This window comes from Coenobita brevimanus, chromosome 5 (genome assembly GCF_032717465.1).
Source record: "Coenobita brevimanus isolate Jiangsu-jjx chromosome 5, ASM3271746v2, whole genome shotgun sequence".
Classification (NCBI taxonomy): domain Eukaryota; kingdom Metazoa; phylum Arthropoda; class Malacostraca; order Decapoda; family Coenobitidae; genus Coenobita; species Coenobita brevimanus.
The window spans coordinates 9,296,329-9,319,574 of record NC_136958.1 but is presented as its reverse complement, the minus strand read 5'-3'; the positions used below and the strand labels follow the sequence as shown (position 1 = coordinate 9,319,574).

General features: G+C 40.5%; 1 protein-coding gene across 1 annotated transcript in view; it reads left to right on the top strand.

The window, feature by feature from the left end:
* The first annotated feature begins 1,240 nt into the window (after positions 1–1,240).
* LOC145397686 (protein amalgam-like) overlaps positions 1,241–23,246 on the top strand; it is a 52,991-nt gene continuing 30,985 nt past the window's right edge. The window contains exons 1-3 of the mRNA XM_080270730.1: positions 1,241–1,313; positions 5,464–5,561; positions 8,585–8,792. Of these exons, the coding sequence (XP_080126856.1) occupies positions 1,241–1,313; positions 5,464–5,561; positions 8,585–8,792 (379 nt within the window). The remainder of the gene's footprint in view (positions 1,314–5,463; positions 5,562–8,584; positions 8,793–23,246) is intronic.

Below are 23,246 nucleotides of genomic sequence, written 5' to 3'. Positions count from 1 at the left end.
ACCTTCAACCCTTCCACCTAGTTTGATCCAAATAATATCAAAGCTGACTGAATTGACCTTGTCCTCTGACCCCGAACATTGACATAGCTGTGACCTTGACCTTAGAGTGGCTTTTCAAAATTGAAAAAAAAATTGTCAATGCATTTTCCTATTCTTTTCTAGTAAACTTGGCTTAACTCAGACGAATTCATTTTAAGCTGACGTAGTCGTGCGACCTGAACCTTTTACCTATGTTATAAAACATTTTAACCCCTTGATTGATCCTCAACTGTTCCACTAAGCTTGATCCAAGTCACAGTCAGAATTTGGCTCATTGCACTTAAATTCGAACCTCTTCGATTTTATATTAACCTCGACCCTTCCACCAAGTCTGATATAAATCCGATAAAATCTGTTCAGATTGGTCATACAAGGTCAAACTTTTATGTGGTCCTCTGAACTTACTTTGACATACAGTACTGGTCTGCATAACACAATATTTCAAACCTTTGGTTGTCGTTTTGCCTCTCCATCAAAATTGGTTAATATCAGATACACAGTTTGAGTTACTTCGTGCGCGCGCGCGCGCACACACGCGCACGCACGCACGCACGCACGCACGCACACACACACACACACACACACACACACACACACACACACACACACACACACACACACACACACACACAAAAGCATGCGCTCGCGTAGGGCAAAACAATACTTGCTCCCGTTCCACCAGCACGGGTATAAGAAGTTGTTAGATTATAGAGTTCAATCCATTTAGAGATAATGAAAAATTGGGTATTTTCCTGTTCCCACTTGAGCAAGTAAATAAGTAAACATGGAATTAGGTAAATTCATTCATCATCTACTCAAAAACGTTAGGAAATGCAGGGGGAGGCGGTGAGTGAATCTGCAGAAAGGTGGCCTACAGTACTAAAGGATCCTTGTTGGAGCAGGGAACAGTTTAAAGATCTGAATTTCATAAAGGGGACTTTATTGACCTTCCAGAAGACCCGCCGACATGTCGGAAAAACAACCCAGCTAATGCTAATACACCAGTCCTGTATGAGCGAGCCCTAGCATGTATTCAATATGGACGGCGGGTGTTGGCGCCTAAGTGGTGACAAGTAGAGGCTGCGAAGCCTATGCCCAAAGTCGGACACATACTCGTAAAAATATTACAGATATGGATCATCAGTGGACAAGGCTGAAAAATTTTATTAGTGTGTTATCTAAAGACTTATTTTGTTTGTATATGCGTGAGGTGGAAGGGGACACCGAGGGAATAGTGGAGCAAAGGAGTGGAGAGGTACACATGAGTGAGGCTGGTGAGTTGGAGGATGGGCAACAGGACTGTAGAGGACAAGGTGATAAGGAGGCGCTTTGTTTGCTGCCTATCCCCTCAGGGATTAATTCGTTTGACTATACATAAAGAGAGGCAGACAGAGAGAATGACACATAGAATGATAGAAAGATAAACAGACAACTAGAAAATAGACAGATAGATAGATATACATAGTTAAATGAATAGGTAGGTACGTAGGTAGGAAGACCAATAAATGGATACTGTATATGAAGATAATTAGATAGAATGATTGATAGATAGGAAAATAAATAGACAGATGTACAGAAAGTTAGATAGAAAGATAGATAGATAGATAGATAGATAGATCGATGGATGAGTGGATGGATGGATGGAAGGAAGGATGGGCAGACACCATACAGACAAATAGATACAGATAGACAGTAAGATAAACAGATATTGTAATTATGCTATGGCTTCATCTGAGAGCTTCTAAACCACCAGCGCTTCATTTAGAAAGTACTATACATTTAATGAATATTGACGTAAATTAAAATTCCTTAACACTTCCTTGAAACTTTAGTCACAAGAGACAGTTTATCTAGTTTTCCGTATTTAAGCTCAGACGATTTTCGTTGCAACTCAGAAACTCAGGTTGTGGTGGTTAAACATCGAGCAACTTCTTCAGTCCGATGACAACTTTGTATAGTATGTCCTTTCTACCTTCAAACGATTGTGTAAACCTTAAGCAATATGTCTCGTACTGAACTGGTTAATGGAGTTTGTATCTAAACTTTCTAGCTCGAAAACTCTAACTAAATCTGAGTAAAATTATCTGGTGGTAAGAAGAATAAAATGAAAACAAGAACGAACACAAACAGGGTGCAACACCCGCGACCATCAAAAGGTCGTATATATGACCCTGTCTATGACGACTTTCTAAAGATTATTCTCAAAAGTTAATTACTTCGTTCTTATCTAAATCCTGACTTCCACCAGCTTTGGTTCACATCAGTTTACAACTGTTTTAGTTGACTCTTCCCAGAGACATTGATTTTTTACCCTTACCTGTGACTTTGACCTTGGATAGATTTTTTTTTTTTTTTTTTTTTTTTTTTTTTTTTTTTTTTTTTTTTGAAAAGAGAATATCCTACTTTTAAGCCGAACCCTTCCACAAAGTCTAGTCTACATCAGATCAAACTTGGTTAAGTTGATCTTGCCATGTAACCTACGTTGACCTTTGACCTGTTGATCTAAGATAACATGTCAACCTTTTGTATGATCCTTAACTCATTCACCAAGTTCGAACCAAATCGGATACAAACTGTTTTAGTTATTTAGTTTACACACAGACCTGTAACCCAGGAAACATTTACAACGTTTGGCGGTAACCATATAACCAAAATACGGGGTGGTGTGGAGCCTACTATTGTACCCCTATTATCTGGGTGAAGAGATGCAAATATGACGACCATCCAGGAACCAAACTTCATCACTCTTCGCCAAGCATTGCTGTGGTGAGGCGCTGTCCACAGCAAGGGAATATCGGTTCACTGTACGAGATTGCAGAGGTGACTGCTTGTTTGCGGTTGATGGGTTTGCTCGACTGGCCAGACTAGGGTTACTTTACTACTACTACTACTACTACTACTACTATTACCACCACTCACAGGCAAATGGGTTGAACGTGGACCTTGCTTTGTGACTTTGACCTTTAACTGTTTGTTCTCGAACTTGATTTTTTTTTTTTTTAACTGTACCTTAACTCATCCACTAATTTTGGTCCAAATCGGATAAAAATTATTTGAGTTGACCTTGCCTCGTAACCATGGAAGTTGATGTTTCCTTCTAACCTTGACCCTTCTGACAGATTACTATCGAGTCATTTATTCTTCCCTGATACTCAACAGTTCCGCAAACGTTGGTCAAACTCTGATAATAATTGTTTAAGTTGATTTTACTTTGTGACCTTGACCTCTGACCTATAATTCTCGAAAACAATAAGTTTCTCCTTTCGATAACCTTCAGCGCTTCCACTCAGATCGATTACAATCGACTTTAAACTGAAAAATTTTGTCACACAGCGGTCGAAGTTTGACCTTGCCCTGTGACGCTGACATTTTGCTGATTGTTCCCAAAGTCGAATCACTTAATTCTTGTCTTACTGTCAATCATTCCCCCGAGTGTGAACAAAACTGGATAAAAATCGTTTATTTTGCTTCGTCAACGTTTGACCCAGCCCTGTGACTTTACATATATTTTTTTCAACAATAAACTTTCTCACAGAGTGTCCCTTAACCTTTCCCCCAAGTTTGGTTTGCATCAAATAAACTGTCTGAGATATTTGCTAAAACACACACACACACACACACACACGCTCACAACTTAGCACCCACTGTCGCTTCGCGAGTTGCGCACCCACTCTCGTTTCGCGAGTTGCGGTCGAATAAAATGTCTCAGCCTACTTAATATATCATTTATCAGCCACATTTAGAATGATGACATTATATGACATCATATGACAGATGCTTCCTGACGATTCTGCTTAGTCAAGTGAAACCCAGTGCAGTCAGACTAACTGCCTAAGTAATATTCGTCTTTTTCAGTTACGATCCGCTGGCTTTCGAGAAGTCTCTCTCCTCAGCTGAATATAAGTGTCTGAGAGTATTAAGAACGAGAGGGAGCACGCGGATAGTGCAACACCCACACTTACCGTACCAGTCAGTCTAAGGAACGAATATTTGTCCTTGCCCTGTAACTGCGACCTATCTTTTTTTTTTTTTTTTTTTTTTTTTTATCAAAACCGAATAACTCCATTCTTGCCTAACTGTCTGAGCTGACCTTGTCCTGTGTCCCAGAGTTAGGCCTTTCCCTATGACATGGACCTTTAACGGAGTGTTCACAAAATCGAATTCTTTTATCCATGTCTTACACTGAACAATCCTACAAAGTTGGGTGTAAGCTGGATAACAGCTGTTAAAGTTGATCTAGCATGTGACGACCTTTGACGCAGTTTTATCAAGAAGTCTGGCAACTCCTTGGCTAATTCTCAGTTCTTCTACTAAGTTTGGTCCATATCAGATCAAACATTTTCTAGCTATTTTGTTTACACGCAAACACACCTTTGAAAATTTTACTTTACCCTGTGACGTTGGCCTCTGAATGACCGTTACCCAAAATGAACCCCTTCGTTCGTCCATTACTCTCAGCTATTTCACCAGGTTTGGCCTAAATAAATTATATATATATATATATATATATATATATATATATATATATATATATATATATATATATATATATATATATATATATATAGAGAGAGAGAGAGAGAGAGAGAGAGAGAGAGAGAGAGAGAGAGAGAGAGAGAGAGAGAGATAGTAGCATCCGTGGCTCAGTGGGTTAGAGCGCTCCGCTCGACCGAAGGGTCGGAGGACCGAATCCACCCAAGGGTCATTGGTGGACATCAGGAAGGGCATCCGGTTATAAAATGCTAGACGCTCCAGTCCAAGAGTCCTCTACCCAGGGGAAACGCCTTAGCCCTTCAGGGATACCTGACGTAAAGCCAAATTACTTATATATATATATATATATATATATATATATATATATATATATATATATATATATATATATATATATATATATATATATATATATATTTACCTGGCAAGGTAAAAATGACCTATCCCTACGAACTTGACCTTTGACGACTTGGACTCAGATATAATACTTAAACTCCATAGCTTAAACTCCATATAATGTTTGCGGGCCCCTGGTCTTTGGTTCCTTCTTTCTTGCATTAAAAAAAAAAAAAAAAGCTGCTCCTCTACCCCTTCACCTAATTTGGTTAAAATTGAATATGAGCTAATGGAGTTATAATGCACACAAACACACACACACACACACACACACACACACACACACACGCACGCGCGCGATATGCAAAACATAATACTGACTGTGGCTTTGCAAGTCCTGATGGAATAAAACATAGATCTCACTGAACGAGTTAACGGGCTAACTTTCAAGCGTCTTCTCCCATTCATATTCTTATTTAAAAAACAAAAAAAATCTCCCCTAAGCAGAATATAAAAACGAAAGTATCAAGTCCAAAATAAAAAAGATAATGTCGTGTTAAGAGTCAAACGAATAGTGAACTTTTCCCCCTACAGATTCGCCGTACTTCGACCTACCGATAAAGAACATAACAGCTCAGGTCGGCCACACTGCTAAGTTGACCTGTGTAGTGGAGAACCTGGGTCAGTACAAGGTTAGTTCCCACCTTTCATGTTGTTGCTTCATGTCATCTGCCTTCTCGTTCAACGATTCCATATTAACTTCACTTTCTTCCCGTCATGCAGTGTCTAGCAGCTTATAACTATTCCAACGTTACAACGACGTATCTTAACCTCTCATGTCTATCACCTTCGTATTATCCTCACTTTTTTTTTTTTTTTTGCTTAACACCGGTCATGTCTAATTAAGCTTGATTTCCTCACTTATCCCTCGCCGTGTTTGGTAGGTCATATCAACATCACCCTTCTTCCTCATATCCTAAGCTCATTTCTCTCATTTCTTCCCATCATACCTCTGTCCTAGTTTCTCCTGTTCCTCTCCTCAAGTCTAAAGCTTTCGTATCATCATCATTTCTCTCCCTTCATGTCTCAGACTAACTTCTCTTCCCATTTCTTTCTCGTCATGTCGTCATTTCACAAACTGACTCACCTTATTGTCTGATATCCTTGCACCTCTCAGAGCCTCACTTTTAACTCTCCCTTCTCACAGACGATGGCTATAACTATTACTTCTTGTATTTGTATTTGCTGTTGTTGTTGTTCAGGTAGCGTAGGGGTACAAGGAAGAAAGTGCGATATTTACATTAGTTTTTCAGGTGATATTAAACTCACTTCTCTCCTCATTTCTGTCATGTCCTCAACCCTCATTCTGCCTCACTTCTCTTTCCCTCCAAGACCTCACTTTACACCTACTGTAAGGTCCCCTCGTGTTGTTGTCCCAATCCCATTTTCTTGGTTATGATGTCTAACAAACAACAGGCGCGTCAGGAGGTTATTCTCTCGGGCATGGAAGCATACATTCCTTTCTCATATCCTTTGACTAACGCAAGAAAGCCTTGGTTTAATCACGCTTGTTCTAATGCTGTCCGCAACAAGGAGAAGGCCTACAAAAGGTACCGGAGCCAACCCACCCCTGAATCACATAATCTTTACGTTTCTGCCCGGAATCGTGCTAAGTCTGTTCTTCGCTCTACTAAAAATAATTTCATCCATACTAAATGCTCTCAACTCTCCAACTCGAATTCTTCCCGCTCCTTCTGGCACCTTGCCAAAAATCTTTCTAACAACTTTACCTCATCATCCTTCCTCCTTTTCTACTCTGATGGTTCTGTAGCTATTTCTTCTACTGATAAAGCAGATCTCTTCGCACAGACTTTCTCCTCCAATTCCACCTTAGACGATTCCGGTGCTGTTCCTCCATCACTTCCCCCCTCTGACTTCCTCATGGCTGACATTAAAATTTCTTCAGTTGATGTATTTTCTGCCATTACTGGCCTCAGTACTAACAAGGCATATGGGCCTGATGGGGTCCCTCCTGTTGTTCTCAAAAACTGTGCTTCTGTGCTTACACCCTGCCTAGGCAAACTATTTCGCCTTTGTCTGTCAACTTTTACCTTTCCTTCTTGCTGGAAGTTTGCTCTCATTCAGCCAGTCCCAAAGAAGGGTGACCACTCCCAACCCTCCAACTATCGTCCAATTGCTTTAACGTCCTGTATTTCAAAAGTTTTCGAGTCAATTCTTAATAAAAAAAATTTAAGGCATCTTTCCTATCACAACCTTCTTTCCGATCGTCAGTATGGGTTCCGTCAGGGACGCTCCACTGGCGATCTTCACCTACCTTTCAGACTCCTGGTCATCCTCCTTTCGGGGACTTTGGCGAAAGCTTTGCCATTGCACTTGACATCTCAAAGGCTTTCGATCGAGTCTGGCATAAATCTTTAATTTCCAAACTGTCCTCCTACGGTGTCTATCCTTCTATCTGTACCTTCATCGCTTAGCTTCCTTTCTGGTCGTTCTATAGCTGCTGTCGTAGACGGCCATCGTTCTTCTCCTAGATCTATCAACAGTGGTGTTCCTCAGGGCTCTGTCCTATCACCAACTCTCTTCCTTTTATTCATCAATGATCTTCTAAGCTGTACATCTAACCCTATCCACTCATACGCTGATGACTCCACTCTTCACCTTTCCATTCGGTTCCAACGCCCATCTCAACAGTTACTTCAAGAAACAAGGGATGAGGCTATGGCACACCTAATGTCTGACTTGGCTCATATCTCTGACTGGGGTAAAAATAATATGGTTGTCTTTAATGCTTCTAAGACTCAGTTCTTACACCTATCAACCCGACAAAATCTTCCACAGGTATACCCACTAATGTTTAATAATATTCAGATTAATCCTGCATCATCCTTGAACATGCTTGGGGTTTCATTTACTCGGGACTTATCTTGGAAAGATCATATTACATCTCTTGTAAAATCTGCTTCCAAGAGATTGGGTGTGCTAAGCCGACTGCTCTTTCTTTACTCCCTGCACAATTGTTGACTCTATACAGGGGTTTTATCCGCCCCTGTGTGGAGTACAACTCTCATGTGTGGGGAGGCTCCCACATACAGCTCTTCTCAATAGGGTGGAGTCAAAGGCTTTTCGTCTCATTAACTCTCCTCCTCTTACTGACTCCCTTCAACCTCTGTCTCTTCGCCGCACTGTTGCATCTTTATCTCTTGGTCACTGCTCCTCTGAACTGTCTGCTTGCATTCCTCCACCTCTACGACGGGCGCGTAGCACCCGTCTGGCAGCAAACTCTCATCCCTTTTCTGTCCAACTCTCTAATGCAAGAGTTAACCGTTACTCCCAGTCTTTCATTCATGCAACAGGTCAGCTCTGGAACTGTCTCCCTCTGTCTGTATTTCCTCCTGCCTATGATCTCCAGTCTTTCAAACGCAGTGTGTCCAGGCATCTCAAAATGATCGGATCTTGAATTTGGCTCTCTATTGTATTTTGTTTTTCTCTTGGAGGGAACTGTTACTGCGGGCTCATGGCCTTTGGTTCCTTCTTCCTCGCATAAAAAAAAAAAAAAAAAAAAAAAAAAAAAAAAAAAAAAAAAAAAACTACTTTTCCACTAGGTATATTTCCCACACACTTCCTCACTCCATAATTCTCTACCTTCACACTCCCTCTCAAATCCATCCATGCCTCTGACTCTCTCCTGGTGCAGGTAGCGTGGGGGTACAAGGGAACAGGTGCAGTACTGACGGTGGCCTCTCAGGTGATAACAAACAACAGGCGCGTCAGTGTGAAGCGGGAACAGCGTTCCACCTGGGTCCTCACCATCACCAACATCACCAAGAGGGACCAGGGCGGATATTGGTGCCAGGTTAACACTACCCCGCCAAGGTCAATCACGGGATACCTCAATGTCGTAGGTAAGGTTAAGAAATTAAAGGTTACCAAAACACATAAAGGAAAATTGGCAAGAGATAAGAAAGGTAGATGGCGCCGACTACCATCCAAATCCACTACTTGATATAATGCTGCCTACTTCTTCCTGCGCCTTTATCATTCTCTTTCTGTGTCTTCCCTCCTCTCTTCCTATTTCTCCCATCTTCCTGTCACTTTTTACTGCTATTCTTACCTTTTCAGGTGGCTTTACACTGAGAGACAAATCTAATGGTTTTCTGTAGGCCGGAAACCATTTACAAAGCTGGGTGGTAACCATATAATCAACCCGTACGTGTTCCTTACGTGTCAGCAAATGGCTTGGCTGAGGGTTAGTGCCCCTCCCCGTAAACTCAAAGTCAAACAGCCACTCCTTACGGGATTATGGCTTCTGAGTAGCCTATACATAGATAGATGGAAACTGATAGATGTGAGGAACGGTTACCAAAATGCATGCATGAAAATAGGTTAGGGTGAAGAAATGTTACCGAATTGCATGCACAAAACTAGGTCAGGGTCAAGAAGGGTTACTAAAATACTTACACAAAAATGGACAGAGGTCAAGAAAGGTTACCAAAATGTTGATATGAAAATGGGTAATTTCAAGAAAGGTCACCAAAATGTTCAACTCGAAATAATACCAGACCCATATTATAGTTCCCTAAATGAAGTTATAAGAGATAATTTAAGGTTTTTGAGCACACACACACACACACACACACACACACACACACACACACACACACACACACACACACACACACACACACACACACACACACACACACACACACACAATTTCCGTCTCCTACTGCACTGAGAATATTTCGATCACTGTATATGTCTCGTATAACCATCTTACCTGTCAGCATATTACCAACACCGCTGATAGAGAGTAAGCACTAGTAGTTTACGATGGCTTCATGCACTTTACGATAACGTCTTTTGTATTTTATTTTTGATACCACCAGACGATTCTGCTGAGCTTATTACAGGCCTTTCTAACTGAACGCGTTAATGGGTATATTTAACCCGTACAGTTCGAAATGTCTGCTAAGTTTAATAAAATAGCTCTGAGGTACCAGGATAATACTAAAAATGACTTCACCGTAGGGAGGTGTCTAAGAGTGTTCTCCAGTATATGTGTAAAATAATGACTGCAAACATTCAAAAGGTAGTGTTGGATGGTCGTCAGAGGAAAAATTTCTGGACTCTAAGATCACCTCGGAAAGCTTGGTAAAATCTACTGATTAATGTTGAAACATAGCATGCATTTCACGAAAAAATTGGTTTGTATTATTTGACCAATGACGCCATAAAACACTCAAAGACGCCCAGAATGAAATGAGGAGAGGGTCTGGCGATATTCGCCCAAGGATAAGTTTTAAAAAGTTTGAGGTAAACTGGCGAAGACGTGAAGGAATGTAGCCAGATTTTACGTATCTCGAAGAAAGAAAGAATAAAAAATCGAGCAAATACTTTATGGTCTCCACTGCATGGGGAGAGCATGAAAATCAAGTTTAATCGAATATTGGTATCTCTCTTATTTCATTCCCTAAGACAATGAGGGTACGTTTTCTCCCCTGTTTGTTTGTCTGTCTGTCTGTCTGTTAGCAGGATTACTCATAAACTAAAAGAGAAAAATGAACCAAATTTGGTGGGTAGATAGCCTAACTTTTGGGACCGATCCGGATCGTACTACAGACTCTGGTTCCGGAAAACATTTTCTGCGAAATAATAATCATTGAAGAGAAAACCTAATTTAGTATGAAGAGTGGTTTAGAAATATCTTTGCCCTTGTCGGAGAGATGTGCTCCACTGACTGCCCCTCTAGTTTCTGAATGGTTTCATTTTGTCATAATCTTGATGCATTATCTAAACAAAGTCTGGAGAACATGGAGTGAGATCAGTGGATATAGTGGTCTCAGACAAAATACATGCGGTATATAAACTGGGTGAGACAGAAAATGCAGACATCCTTGACAGGTATCCAGTAATGGAGTCTGTTGGACCGGAGCTGGAAGTGCGTGTTCTGCGGACGGTATATTCTCACAAACAGTGTGTATAAATGCGGAGGGGAACTGAGCGTTATAGAAATATTAAACATGATCTATCGCATATGGGGAGGCAAATCCCAAATTTCATACGGTCATCTATATTACAAAGGCATCTCTCTCTCTCTCTCTCTCTCTCTCTCTCTCTCTCTCTCTCTCTCTATATATATATATATATATATATATATATATATAAGAATGATTATCTGGTCTACTTGCCTTCTTTCTTCCTTTTATTCATTATTTTTTCATGTTCCTCCCAACTGATTCCTCAGTTTTCTCCCTAACTCTAGTGACAGGTGCTTTGCCATATATCTGTCCTGTTGAACTGAGAATTCAACCACCCCTTCTATTACCAGCCACTTCTCTTTCCCCTTTTCCTTGGTATAGAGAACTACGAGAATTATTTCTCACGTCGAGTCTTGTTGAATTTTAGTTTTCTCCTGGCTAATATGCATACCATGCATAGCAGTTCGTTCAAGCAGTATCTGTCCCCCTTATTTCATCATTTCACGACTCACTCCATCAGTTTCAGATGCTTTCCTATTTTGACTTTATTCATTGTCTCACCTACTTCCATTTGCTGATCCCATCTTCTTGCCTTTCTTCCTACCCTAGCTATACCTTAAACACATTTACATGAACTTCTTTCGTCTCAATATTCAACAGCTAATTAAACCTTTCTCTTGGTCTGATAAATTTTTCTTCTCCACTTGGATTCTGCCATTTTTATCTTTCACCCCATTAAGCCTCCTCTCTTTATCTACTTCCAAAAATGTTTCCTTCATACTCTGAATTCTTCATTTAGGTGCATTCCAAACTCCTCATTCTCCCTTTTCTTGCTCTCTCTTATTAGCCTCTTCGCCTTCTTGTCGTCTCACCATACAGCTCTCTTTCTCGACTCTGAAAATCCTCCATTCACCTCTTTTCACCCTCTCACATCTGCACCACACCCCACACACTACCTCACAATGTTTCATATTTAATTACTCTGTAGTACATTATACTTATGTTCCTCCGCGTACACCTGCTTCCTATCATATGTACAGTACCTAGTCGTTTTTTTACATCACCCTTTTTCCCCCTCCTGCAACCTTTCTGCTCTTTCCAAAAATCTCTGATTCGTGTCTTCCTCTGCCTTTTTTAGCCAAGTGCTTCTGCACCTCTGTCTTCGATAAGACTATGTAGTGACCAGGCAATCAACTCCTCGATCTTCGGTACTCTAATACAAGTCTTCTCATTCGACTATCCAAACACACGTAGTTAGTCATTGGCTTATGTTCCTCCAGCTCACCCCATCCTCATTATCACTCGCCATCTATAAATATGGATCATCATTTTCTGTAAAAAACGCTCTGATTAATGCCCAGCCCTTCCCTAACCAAATGGCCACCAGGGCCCTACATTTTCCATCCACTTCAGAGGGTACACTTCACTGTCCAGCCACCCCATCTGCTCCACTGTAACATACCCGCACTTTTTCGTCCATATCGCTGCTCAGAAACACTCATTTATCTTGAACGTCTCCAGGCATGCTTCTACATTTTCCAAGAATTCCTCTATCACTCTAGCTTCTTAGTCTTCTGTCGAAGCATACGTGGATACAGTTGTCCATGCTTGTACTCCAGCTTTCATTCCTACACTTGTAATCCTTGATCCAAATGATCCATGCTCCCTTATACTCTATTCCATCTCCTGTACACAGTAGTGCATACACTGTCCTTCGCCCACTCTTTCTCATTCACTATAACACATATATCCACTGCACACAGTCATTCGTTCACACACCCATCTTTCTATTTACAGTATCTTAGTCAACCCGCATATGTCTACTTTTGCATTCTTATGTACTCCCATAATCTCCCTTTCTTTTACTTCAGCATGTTCACCTTTCACGTACCATGTCATTATCCTCAGAATGTCTTTTCTGGCCCATTTTCATCTACAATAAGTACCTCCAGGTCTGTTTTTTTGTCTTCATTTTTGTAGTTCAGTACTTTACAAAGGAAGTTACTAAACCTATGTTAATCCGCTTCATCGTACTGAAAGGGTTTCTGACAGAGTTTCTAACTCGTGCACTGCGAGATGTTTTCCTAAGCTGAATAGGGTCTCTGATGGAAATAAGAATCGAGTACTTGAGTCCAAAATTAGGGTTTTGTCCACATCGTCGCACTCTCAGTTTAAATAATAGGACCTTAACTCGAACCTGTTTATCCAGATTTGTTATGAATTCTCTAGCCGAATAAAATCGACCAATGGTAGCAAGAACGAGAGACCAATGGGCATGGTGTGTTCAATTATTTTCGTTTTCCAGAATTTCGTGGACTATCAACTGCATAATGTGATCACCAGTATCCATCGATCTCTACGTATACTTTAAAGGTTGTCAGATTCCAAATCCTGCAGTTCGTGAAGGACAAAATCTCTTCAATCTCCTCTGTGCCGTATTCTTGTCGACTTAGGGAATTTTCTAGCACCTCTTCCTCAGTGATTTATTCGACGTACTACAGGACACCTTATTATTGCCGTGCATATTATATTTCTATACTGAAACTAGTAAGGCTTCCGATGTTGCCCTGGTAAAAAAAAAAAAATGGCTTTGCATACTGGAATTGTCTGGAACTCTGTTGGGATCCCATTTTTCCCACTGGCCCTATGCTCTCCCTTTATCCCATTTCCCCTGGGATATATTCGCCATGGAACTACTCCGATCATGGACTTTTTCACGTGATGCATTTAATCCCCATGAACCCATTTTCTCACTACTACTCAGCCACCATGCCGACCTACCCACCAACACTCGGCCATTCTTTCATCCATCCTACCCACTCACTCACCCACACACGCTGCGCCACCTTTCCCTATCACACTCACTCACCCACTCACCCAACCCTACCCAACCACCTCGTTCCCTTGTCCACCCTTACCGATCCGCCTTCCCTTCAACCACCCTACTAACCAAGCATTAAGCTCCATCACGTTGATTTGATATTGTGATTTTTAAGCTGTATTACTGATGTAGTTGTTGGAAGATGGTTATATGGTAATTGTCTTCCATTTTCCATATTGACCTGATTAGCCCTAGTTTTGGCCATTAGAGGTGCAATAACTTCCTCGTAAAAGGTTACGTCTGTTAGTCCTCTCTGGACCCCTCTAGATAATGTCTCGAGCCCCTATTGTTTCGAGGGCAAACCAGTAGACAAACAGACAGAGAGACGTAATTTTATAATATATATACAGTATTAAATAGACTGCCTAAAGGCCATAGAAGAGTATATTGACTTAGCATATACAGAAAAAAAAAACAGTAATCAAAAGACGCTAGAGAGCTTCCTTATTCCTTCATTCTGATGACACATTTTTCCAATTTAGTCTTGCTACTTACAGACGAATTTATTCAGCTTAGGAGTGGCTCTTGAACTGATAGAATTAATCGTGCATATCTAACTCGTGCAGTTCGAAATGTCTGTGCTAACTAAAATCGTCTGGTGCTGCCAGGAATAAAAAAGAAATCCATCATAGGACCGAACAAATTAACCAAGGAGAATGCGGTCCTTTGTCATAACTCTCCCTTCTGCCCATCCATTATGCACCCCCTCATATTATCCTCCTCTTTATTCTTGGCTCTTAGTCCTCGTTTTTTTTTTTTTCGGGTTCTGTATTCACTTTAATTATATAGCATGTTCTGTTTCACTGATTATTTCAGTTGTCTCAGTATTTTATGTTTTGGTGCATAGGAATTCTCTTAGTAAAATAAAATCAGCTGGCATTAACGAGAACAGAGTACCCATGTCCATTCATCACAACTAGCGCGGAAGCCCAGGGTAATTCTTCACAATCAGAGGGGTACAGAAACAAATTTTAAGTTCTAACGTAAGTATGCTGTGAGGTGAATATAATAATCTGGCTTAAACGAAAAATAAAATATCAACTCTGTCCATCCGATAGCATACTTTTCATTTTATTCAGATCGTTACCAAACGATTTTATTCACTTTAAGATAGACTTTCCGAACTCCAGGGGCTAGATGCAGCCTAGATTCATCCCTTCATTATGAAAAATCCTCGCTACATTGAATGAAACCTTCAGAAGGAATAATTTATTAGGCTAAGCCAGTGTTTCTCAAAGTGTTTCATTTCATTCCCCACTTTTGGAGATCTTAACATCCTAGTGCTCCCCCTTCAGTTTTCTCTCAAGCCCCTCACAAATGATGATGAAAAAACTGTTTTTGTGCTCACCATTTCCTTTTATGGTCACAGCTATCAAACAGAATGCATATTTCCTTACGAATCAATGGGATGGATGACACTGTTTGCTTTCAATCAGTCGACTGATTCGAGGTTGAGTCACTGATAACGCACATCTCATATCTGGGTCCACAGCCAACCAGTTTTGGCTTTTACTTTTTATTTAGAGAAAGGTGGAGTAACCAAATTCACTACAACATATATTGCGGAAAATGGCAAGAGGATTCTAAATGTGATTTCACTAACTTTTGGATATAACTGATACATGGAGCACCAGAACCCAGCCTGAGATTTTTCTTCATAAAGGTCTCTGGGAGCAGAATCATTCTTGAGGTCAAGGAATTCATCCTGAACATCATCGGGAATGGCAGTAATGTCAAGTGTCAGAGAAGGGATTTTTCACCAATTTCTCTCCTTCCTCTTTGAATTCTGGGAAGTATATTTTGACCTCTCTTTCCAAGGATTTCAAGTACTGAATTATTTCACTTTGAATGACAGCCCAAATAGGTGATCCTCTTCAATCTCGTCAAGAACAGTTGGATGGTTCTCAAACAAGGCAACGTTTTCTGCACTCACTTTCTACTGCCAGTTCTAGATTTTAGCAAGAAATGCACACATGCAGCCCATTAGGTGAAATACGTTTCTTTCCTTGCCTTGTAGCTTGAGATTCAGCCTGTTTAGCTGCTCAAAAATGTCCGCCAGGTTTGCAAGACGTGACTCCCACAACGGTTTGTTGAAGAGACTTAGTAGATCTTCCTTCCCTTTTATTTCTGGGAAAAGTATAAAATTTTCTCAGATCAAATACTCTGTTCACAACATAGTCCTTTAAGAGCCATTGCATTCTGGAGTAGAAGAGGTGAAATTCATGCTCCGAATCCACGACTTCACCGAGTTTATGGAAAAGATGATAGCTCAAATCTCCTGTTCTCACAAAGTTGACACATTTTACCACTGCCTACAGGATCTTGCAAAGGGCATCAAGGAGGGTTTTTGACGCCAGAACAAAACGATAGATCATCCAGTACATTGGACCACTTTCGCATTCGGAGCTGCTTCCTTGACATGCTTCTGTAGCCCAGATTTTAATCCCAGCATTACCGAAGCTCCATCAGTGCAGACTCCACAACAACTTTCCCAGGCTATTCCGTTAGCTGTGAAGAAAGATGTCAATTTTTCCAACACATATCAAGCTTTTGCTGTAGTTTCAAGCTGTGTACAGAACAGATATTCATCTCTGATATCATGTATGAATGCATACCTAAAAACACGAACAGCATTGCACAAAAACTCACATCCGTTGACTCATCCAACTGTACTGCGAACATACCGGTTGGAGACAATTAATCTCCTTTATCCCTTCTTCCATGATATCAGCTGATATTTCATTAAGTCTGCGTTTCACTGTGTCGTTTGACAAGGAAATCTGTTGAATCTTATGCGCACTTGACTCTCAAAGAATCCGCTTGGCCATTTTCTTTTTTATTATTTCAATAAACCTCATATGATGCCTCTATTACACTTAAGTTCTGTTGCTGGACAGCACCACTCCCATCCATTCTCTGTTTTCCTAAACTCTGTTCATGGCACTTGACGAAACGGAGGTCTTCCCCCGCATACTGAGGGCAGATTGTCGTCAGATGATGCTTCAACCTACCAGGCCTAATAGAATCATTCCCCAGCACTTTGAAACACAGCACACACTAAGGTTTCTCGATGCCATCAGCGAGGATTGATGTAAATCCATAGTTAATGCATTCATCATTGTACAATACTTCCGCTTAGTAACACTGACAGCCATTGCAGATCTATATTTTAAAAAGGCCAAACATACAAAAACAGACGAATGATAAAGTTTAAAATTATGTGGTTACTTGCACCAAAGTGAAATAATTCACTACATCATTGAAAATCACTGTCGGAAAAAAAAAATCAGTGTCAAACGACTTTCACCCAACTAGCATGGTTTATTTTTAATTACATCCAAGGTAATTAAATTTTATGCATTATGAAGTCACTGGTTTTCAGTGCTCGATTTCTTTTTTGCAAACAATACTGCATTCATTTTTTCTTATGTTCTGTTTCAAGTAAACTAGAATAAGCTTCATGAATGAAACTTTCGAGTTAAATATGAAGATGTTACCACTAGCGCAACTGAAGCAAAATTCGTGTGGCATCATGGTAACTACTCTATAAAATTCTCCGAATCCTCCGCGTGTGGTAGCCGGGTTCCGTCGTCACCTTTACAGTACTAAAGTAAATATTATGTAAAATCTTGGGTACACTGTAATAAAACAATGTGATATATCGTGTGAAATTTCTAAATGCAGCATTGCACTTTAAATAATAATGTTTAATCATTACCGTATTTTTTTCACACACAAATTTTGACAGCAAACAGTAAATGTTGATTTAAAAAGTAGACAAAACGGTGTCAAACGCAACAAAAGAAACACAAGATACCATATATAAATGCGTAATCATTCTAAAACATCGATAATTATAAGAAAGTAGCAAAAAACAAATACTGGTTTAAATTTGTAGCCAACTCTACCCCGCATTAAAAATTCACTTTGTCATAAATTTCAAGTCAGAGCTGCTAAATCTGAATTGAAGTCGGGTTTGGTGAGAGCAATTTGATTTAAATTCAAAGTAGCATGTTTTTTTTTTGTTTTTTTTTTCAGCATTGATTTTAATTCAGGTTTCTTGAAGGTGATTTGGTTGAATATTTTTTTATATATTAAATCAGTGCAGCATTTTTTGGTGCAAGCGGCCAGTGATATTAAAAAAAAAAAAAAAACAAGTGAATGAATGAGAAAATGAACAGTAATTTGATTAAAAAGAGAGTATGTGAGACAAGTATCAATAGCATAGATCTGACAGGGAGGCCACCAGTGACCTGGGAAGGCTATCTATCTATCTACAGTATATACCTAGGCTGCTTCCACTAAGGAAAGGGAGGTAGCCGAGACAGGACGACACAATGCCAATTTACTTATACACTCAAACACATTCATTCGCATCTTAGCCCCAAATGGGAGAAGGGACAGATCCTCACTGCACCACACCGCACGAGGGTCAACTGCACAGTGCAATCAGTGACATCCGCAGCAGGGCCCAACAGCAGAGCTGATTAACCCCTGCCACATCATAATAGACCCATCCCCTTACCCGCACCTGACCTGATCAGCTGATCAGACCAAATGCGGGAGAATATCCCCTCAGGGCTGCGTCATCATTTATTCATTAACAAATTTCTCTCCATTCATTTCTGTCACACACAGCCACTCTTCCTTGCTCAACAGACTGGAAGGCAGGGTGGAGAAATACATAAAGTATAAAACTATATCTATATCTGAATATATGTATAGGTAGATAGGTTGCCAGATAGAAAAAAAAAAAGTCATTTTCACAATATCATTTTCACGATACTAATATCAGTTAAGTATCTCGTAGGTAACACAACAATACCGTACAGTATGCAGTAGATATTATTCACAAACCTACATCTGCGGGTGCAGAGCGAGAGCGAGGTTGTACAGGGAGCGAGGGAGACGCACTTGTACCCTGTGCACAGTACTAGTCTGTAGGAAGAATCGCTTCTATAGAGGCGAACAGGGCTATATATGGTTTGCTCGACAACAAGTTCACTCCTGCATATTGCATATAAAATACTGCCATTTAGTCATATTTCTTCTTGCCCGCTAATTAGCTAATTGGTCCTGCGGTGATGAAATGCAGTAAGTATACTATCTATCTATCTATCTATAGCCCGACGCCCTAATCCCGCAAAGGGTGGCCGCAGACAAAACGCCTCCAAGTCACTCTGTCACCCACCATTTGACTCCCCTCCCCCCAACTCACCCCCCCCTCCCTCATATACCTCTCAGCTCCATCCCTCCACCTCATCCTCGGTCTACCTCCCTCTCCCTCCTCCACCTCACCTACATACACCCTCTTAGTCAGTCTTTCATTCTCCATCCTCTCCACATGTCCAAACCACCTCAGTGTATTTCTCCTAATCTTTTCAACCACATCCACATCTACCCCACAACGTTCCTTCACTTCTTCATTCGTCAACCTGTCCCTCCATGTCACTCCACATGCTCCTCTCAAGTAACTCATTTCCACTGCTCTCACTCTTGACTTGTTCCCCTCTTGCAAGGTCCACGCCTCGCTTCCATACGTCAGGGTAGGGATCACAATACCATCATGCAGTGACTTCTTAACTTCCATACTCACCTCCCTATTTCTCATCACTGCTTTCAGTGTGCCAACAACCTTCCTTCCCTGCTGTACCCTTTCACGTACTTCATCCCCCAAAGTTCCATCCTTACTCATCACACTACCCAAGTACTTGAATGCACTCACATTCTCCATATCCTCACCATCCAACCTCACTGCACACTCTGTGACTTCATTCCTCTCAAACACCATAACTTTACTTTTGTTTACATTAACTTTCAGCTTCCTCCTCCTACACACTGTCTCAAATTCATTCACCAAACCTTGCAACTCCCATACACTTTGGCTAAAGGGAAGAAGGCAATAAATTTTAATACGTCGCCCCCTCACCCGAGTCAAAGGAGACATGCTCTGATTTACTTCTTACATTAGCCCGCCATGGGCCCCATAAAATCCTGCCGTGGCCCCATAGGATACCATGGTTCCCAGTTTGAGAACCAGTGAATTAAGTCATCAGTGCAACGAAGTGGTTAAGCTGAACATTATATTGAAATTCATAATTTAGGTTAGTTTTCAATAAATCCCAATGTTTCAGAATTTTGTCTTTAACCTAAAAGAACGAACCGGTTTGGTGGATCCAAGTTTCTAACGGTCATCTGTGAACCAGCGGCAAAGACGCTTAAATCCTTGAAGCCGATGGCATATTTTTACTACATCAAGAAAATTTCTTTCGGCATGGAGATCCTTTTTAAAATGTAGAGGTTAGATATAGCTTCCATTCTTACTACCCCCCTAAAATGGAGGCAGCAAGAATTCAATGCCCTATGTAATGATGTTCACCCATATCACAGGTTTCACAGCTGTCCGTCAGAAATTGTAGACTTGTCCACCTTCACCACCTCTATATTAAGAATATGGTTGTTGTTGTTATAATCTTATAACTGAGACGGTAAAGGGGAAAGCAATCACCAAATTCCTGACTGGCTTGCTCATTAAACAAATGTTCTTTACATTTCTCACATATACATGCATATACACATATGTCACGCTTACACTTTGTGTGTGTGTGTGTGTGTGTGTGAGAGAGAGAGAGAGAGAGAGTTGGTTCTGTTACAAAAACCAAGCCTGGATATCCAAGCAAAATGCAATAGAGAGGAATTAAAAAAAAAAAAAAATGGCGGTGGGTTAGATCACAAAACATGGAAAGGAAAACAAAAACAGATGGTAGGTACGTAGGTGGACGGGCAACTCAGGGAAGCATAATCCTAAGAAGGATATGTGGCTCCAGTCTTAATAAATTACACAAATAAATCACTCTCAGGCGGGGCACTCAGCCGGGAACACATTAACCACTTAACTACCCTGACGTATTTGGTGTTATTTTTAATCTTTTCAACCCTGGAAGAATCTCATGCAGTGAAGGGATAAATTACAGCTAGATCTAACCCCTCCATTTCAGTGAGCTCTCCTTAATCAAATCGTTTGAAAGTAACAAGAATAAATTAAAAAAAAATAGCCACCACATTAAAGAGGCTGAAGGTCTTACCTTGTAAAGTCATTGAATCTTGTGATGTATAAATTAGTAGCCTATATTCTTAATAACTCTAAGCCACTGTTTCTCAAGCAAGGGGCCACGGCAGGATTTTAATAGGGCCATGGCAGACTAGTGTAAGAAGTAAAACACAGGGTGTCTGTGAAATCGCACTTAGAGTCCTCTTATTATTTTCCACAACATATTGACTTGAATTCGGTTTCTCCACCCTTGTACACATAAAACGTAAAAGCCGAAACCGGTTGGATGTGGACCCAGACATGAGCTCTGCGTTATGAGTGACGCAACCTCGAATCAGTCGACTAACAGTATCATCCAACCCACTGACATGTATCAAACTATGCATTCTGATTAACAGTTTGTTTTCGCATTAAAATTAATGACTAGCACCAAAACCTTTTTTTTTTTTTTAAATTATTATGCGAGGCTTGAGAGAAAACTGAAGGGGGGCCACGATGATGTTAAGATCCGCACAAGTAGGGAAGGGAGTGAAAAAGTTTGAGAAACATTACTAAACCAATAGAAGTATTGCACCGATGGAAATGAGTATGCCACCCATGGGCATATTCCGCCAATGGACATATTCCATCGACAGACATATGCAACCACTGGACATAATCAACAGACATAAGTGTTGGGTATGCTCAACAGACATATTCAACTAGTAGACACACAACACCAATGGCAATCTCCACTAATGGACATACTCAACCAATGGACATTTAATCGACATACTACATTTTCAATCAGTGGAAATACTCCACCAATGAACATATTCACTCTTGGCATATCCCGTTATTTATTAAGGTAAAAATGTCCTTTCCAACAATTAACATATTTTTTTGCAGAATAAAAAAAAAATAATTATTTCCATAAAACAGCCTAATACTGTATCATAATGGTAATGTTTTTGAGGATAAGATTTTCACACATTTAAAATACAGCGTCGGTTGAATCGGAGGGTAAGATTAGTACCAAGGCAGTTGCTTAGATTAACTGATTGCCCTCATGACCATCTTCCAATGTATGGACATAATCTTTGCCTTCTTCATCTTTTAAAGGAACAATAAAAGTACGCCTTTGGGAGAATTCAGATTTTAGTTTTGACGATAATGATGTTAATGATGAAAATTATGAATATACTCCTACCCCATGTATTAGCTGAAAAGAGGGAGAGGACGATAATACTGATGATGGTGATGAAGATAATAATATACTCACACCAGTCAATAGTGGGAAATGAGTGGTAGTGTTGTTGTTGTTGCTGCTGGTGGTGATAATGATGATGATAATACAGTAATATACCCTTTCAGTGAATTAATGGAAAAGAGGGTGATGATGCTGATAATACTATATATCCATCCAGGATATTAATGGGAAAGACGGGAATGATGGCGATGGTGATTATAAAAATGATGTAATCACTCGATGTATTACTGGAAAAGAGAGAGATCATGATGGTGATGATAATTACCTGTATAATCATGATGATGGTGATGACATGCCCATTCCATATATCAGTAATGAAACAGGGCAATGGAGATGATGATGATGATGATGATGATGATGATGATGATAAACCTACTCCATATATTAGTGGGGAATGGGTGTTGTTATTTTTCTTGTTGTGGCTCTACTTCCTTCTTTGTAGCCGAGCAGACCTATCGATCACAAGCAAGCAGCAGCTTACCTGTTGTAAAGGCATTACTTCCGACATCCATCTGATCTGATCTCACCTGTGGCAGACAGCGCCTTGCCAGGGTGAGAATATGGTCCTTCCACATGGGGAGGTGCAGGGGAAAATCGAGGGTGCATAGCGCCCAGTAGGATGAGCTGTGTATAGAAGATAGGTATGAGTGGTAGTCTCAGCCCGGAGTTTGACTACCTGATACATGTGGTTTAGTGCCTCATCTGAGAGGGTTGTGCAAGACCAGCCACCGAGCCTTGGCCCCACGTCACTCCCATTGTAGTTCCTTCCAGGACGATGGCAACCATCTACCGTGTATTAGTGGGAATGATGATGATGATGATGATGATGATGACAGTGATAATGTAACCACCCCATGCATTAGTGGGAATGATGATGATGAGTGTATATCCAATCCCCTGTAATGCTGGAAAAAAGGAAGGTGAAGATGATGATGATTCACCGACCCATGTATTAAGACGAAGGATGACCATGATGATAGCGAGGATGATGCTATTCCTCCAGGGTCGATAATGATGATAATATTAATAACAAGACGGAGCAATCAGAAAATGCAGCTCCGACACCCACCAGTTGGTCTAAGAGCCGAACATTTGACTTTGCTGTGTGACATTGACCTTCAAGATATTGCTCTGAAAGCCGGATTAATTCTCTCTTGTATAACCCGTCTATGAACCTGCGTACAAGCCGTATCAAAA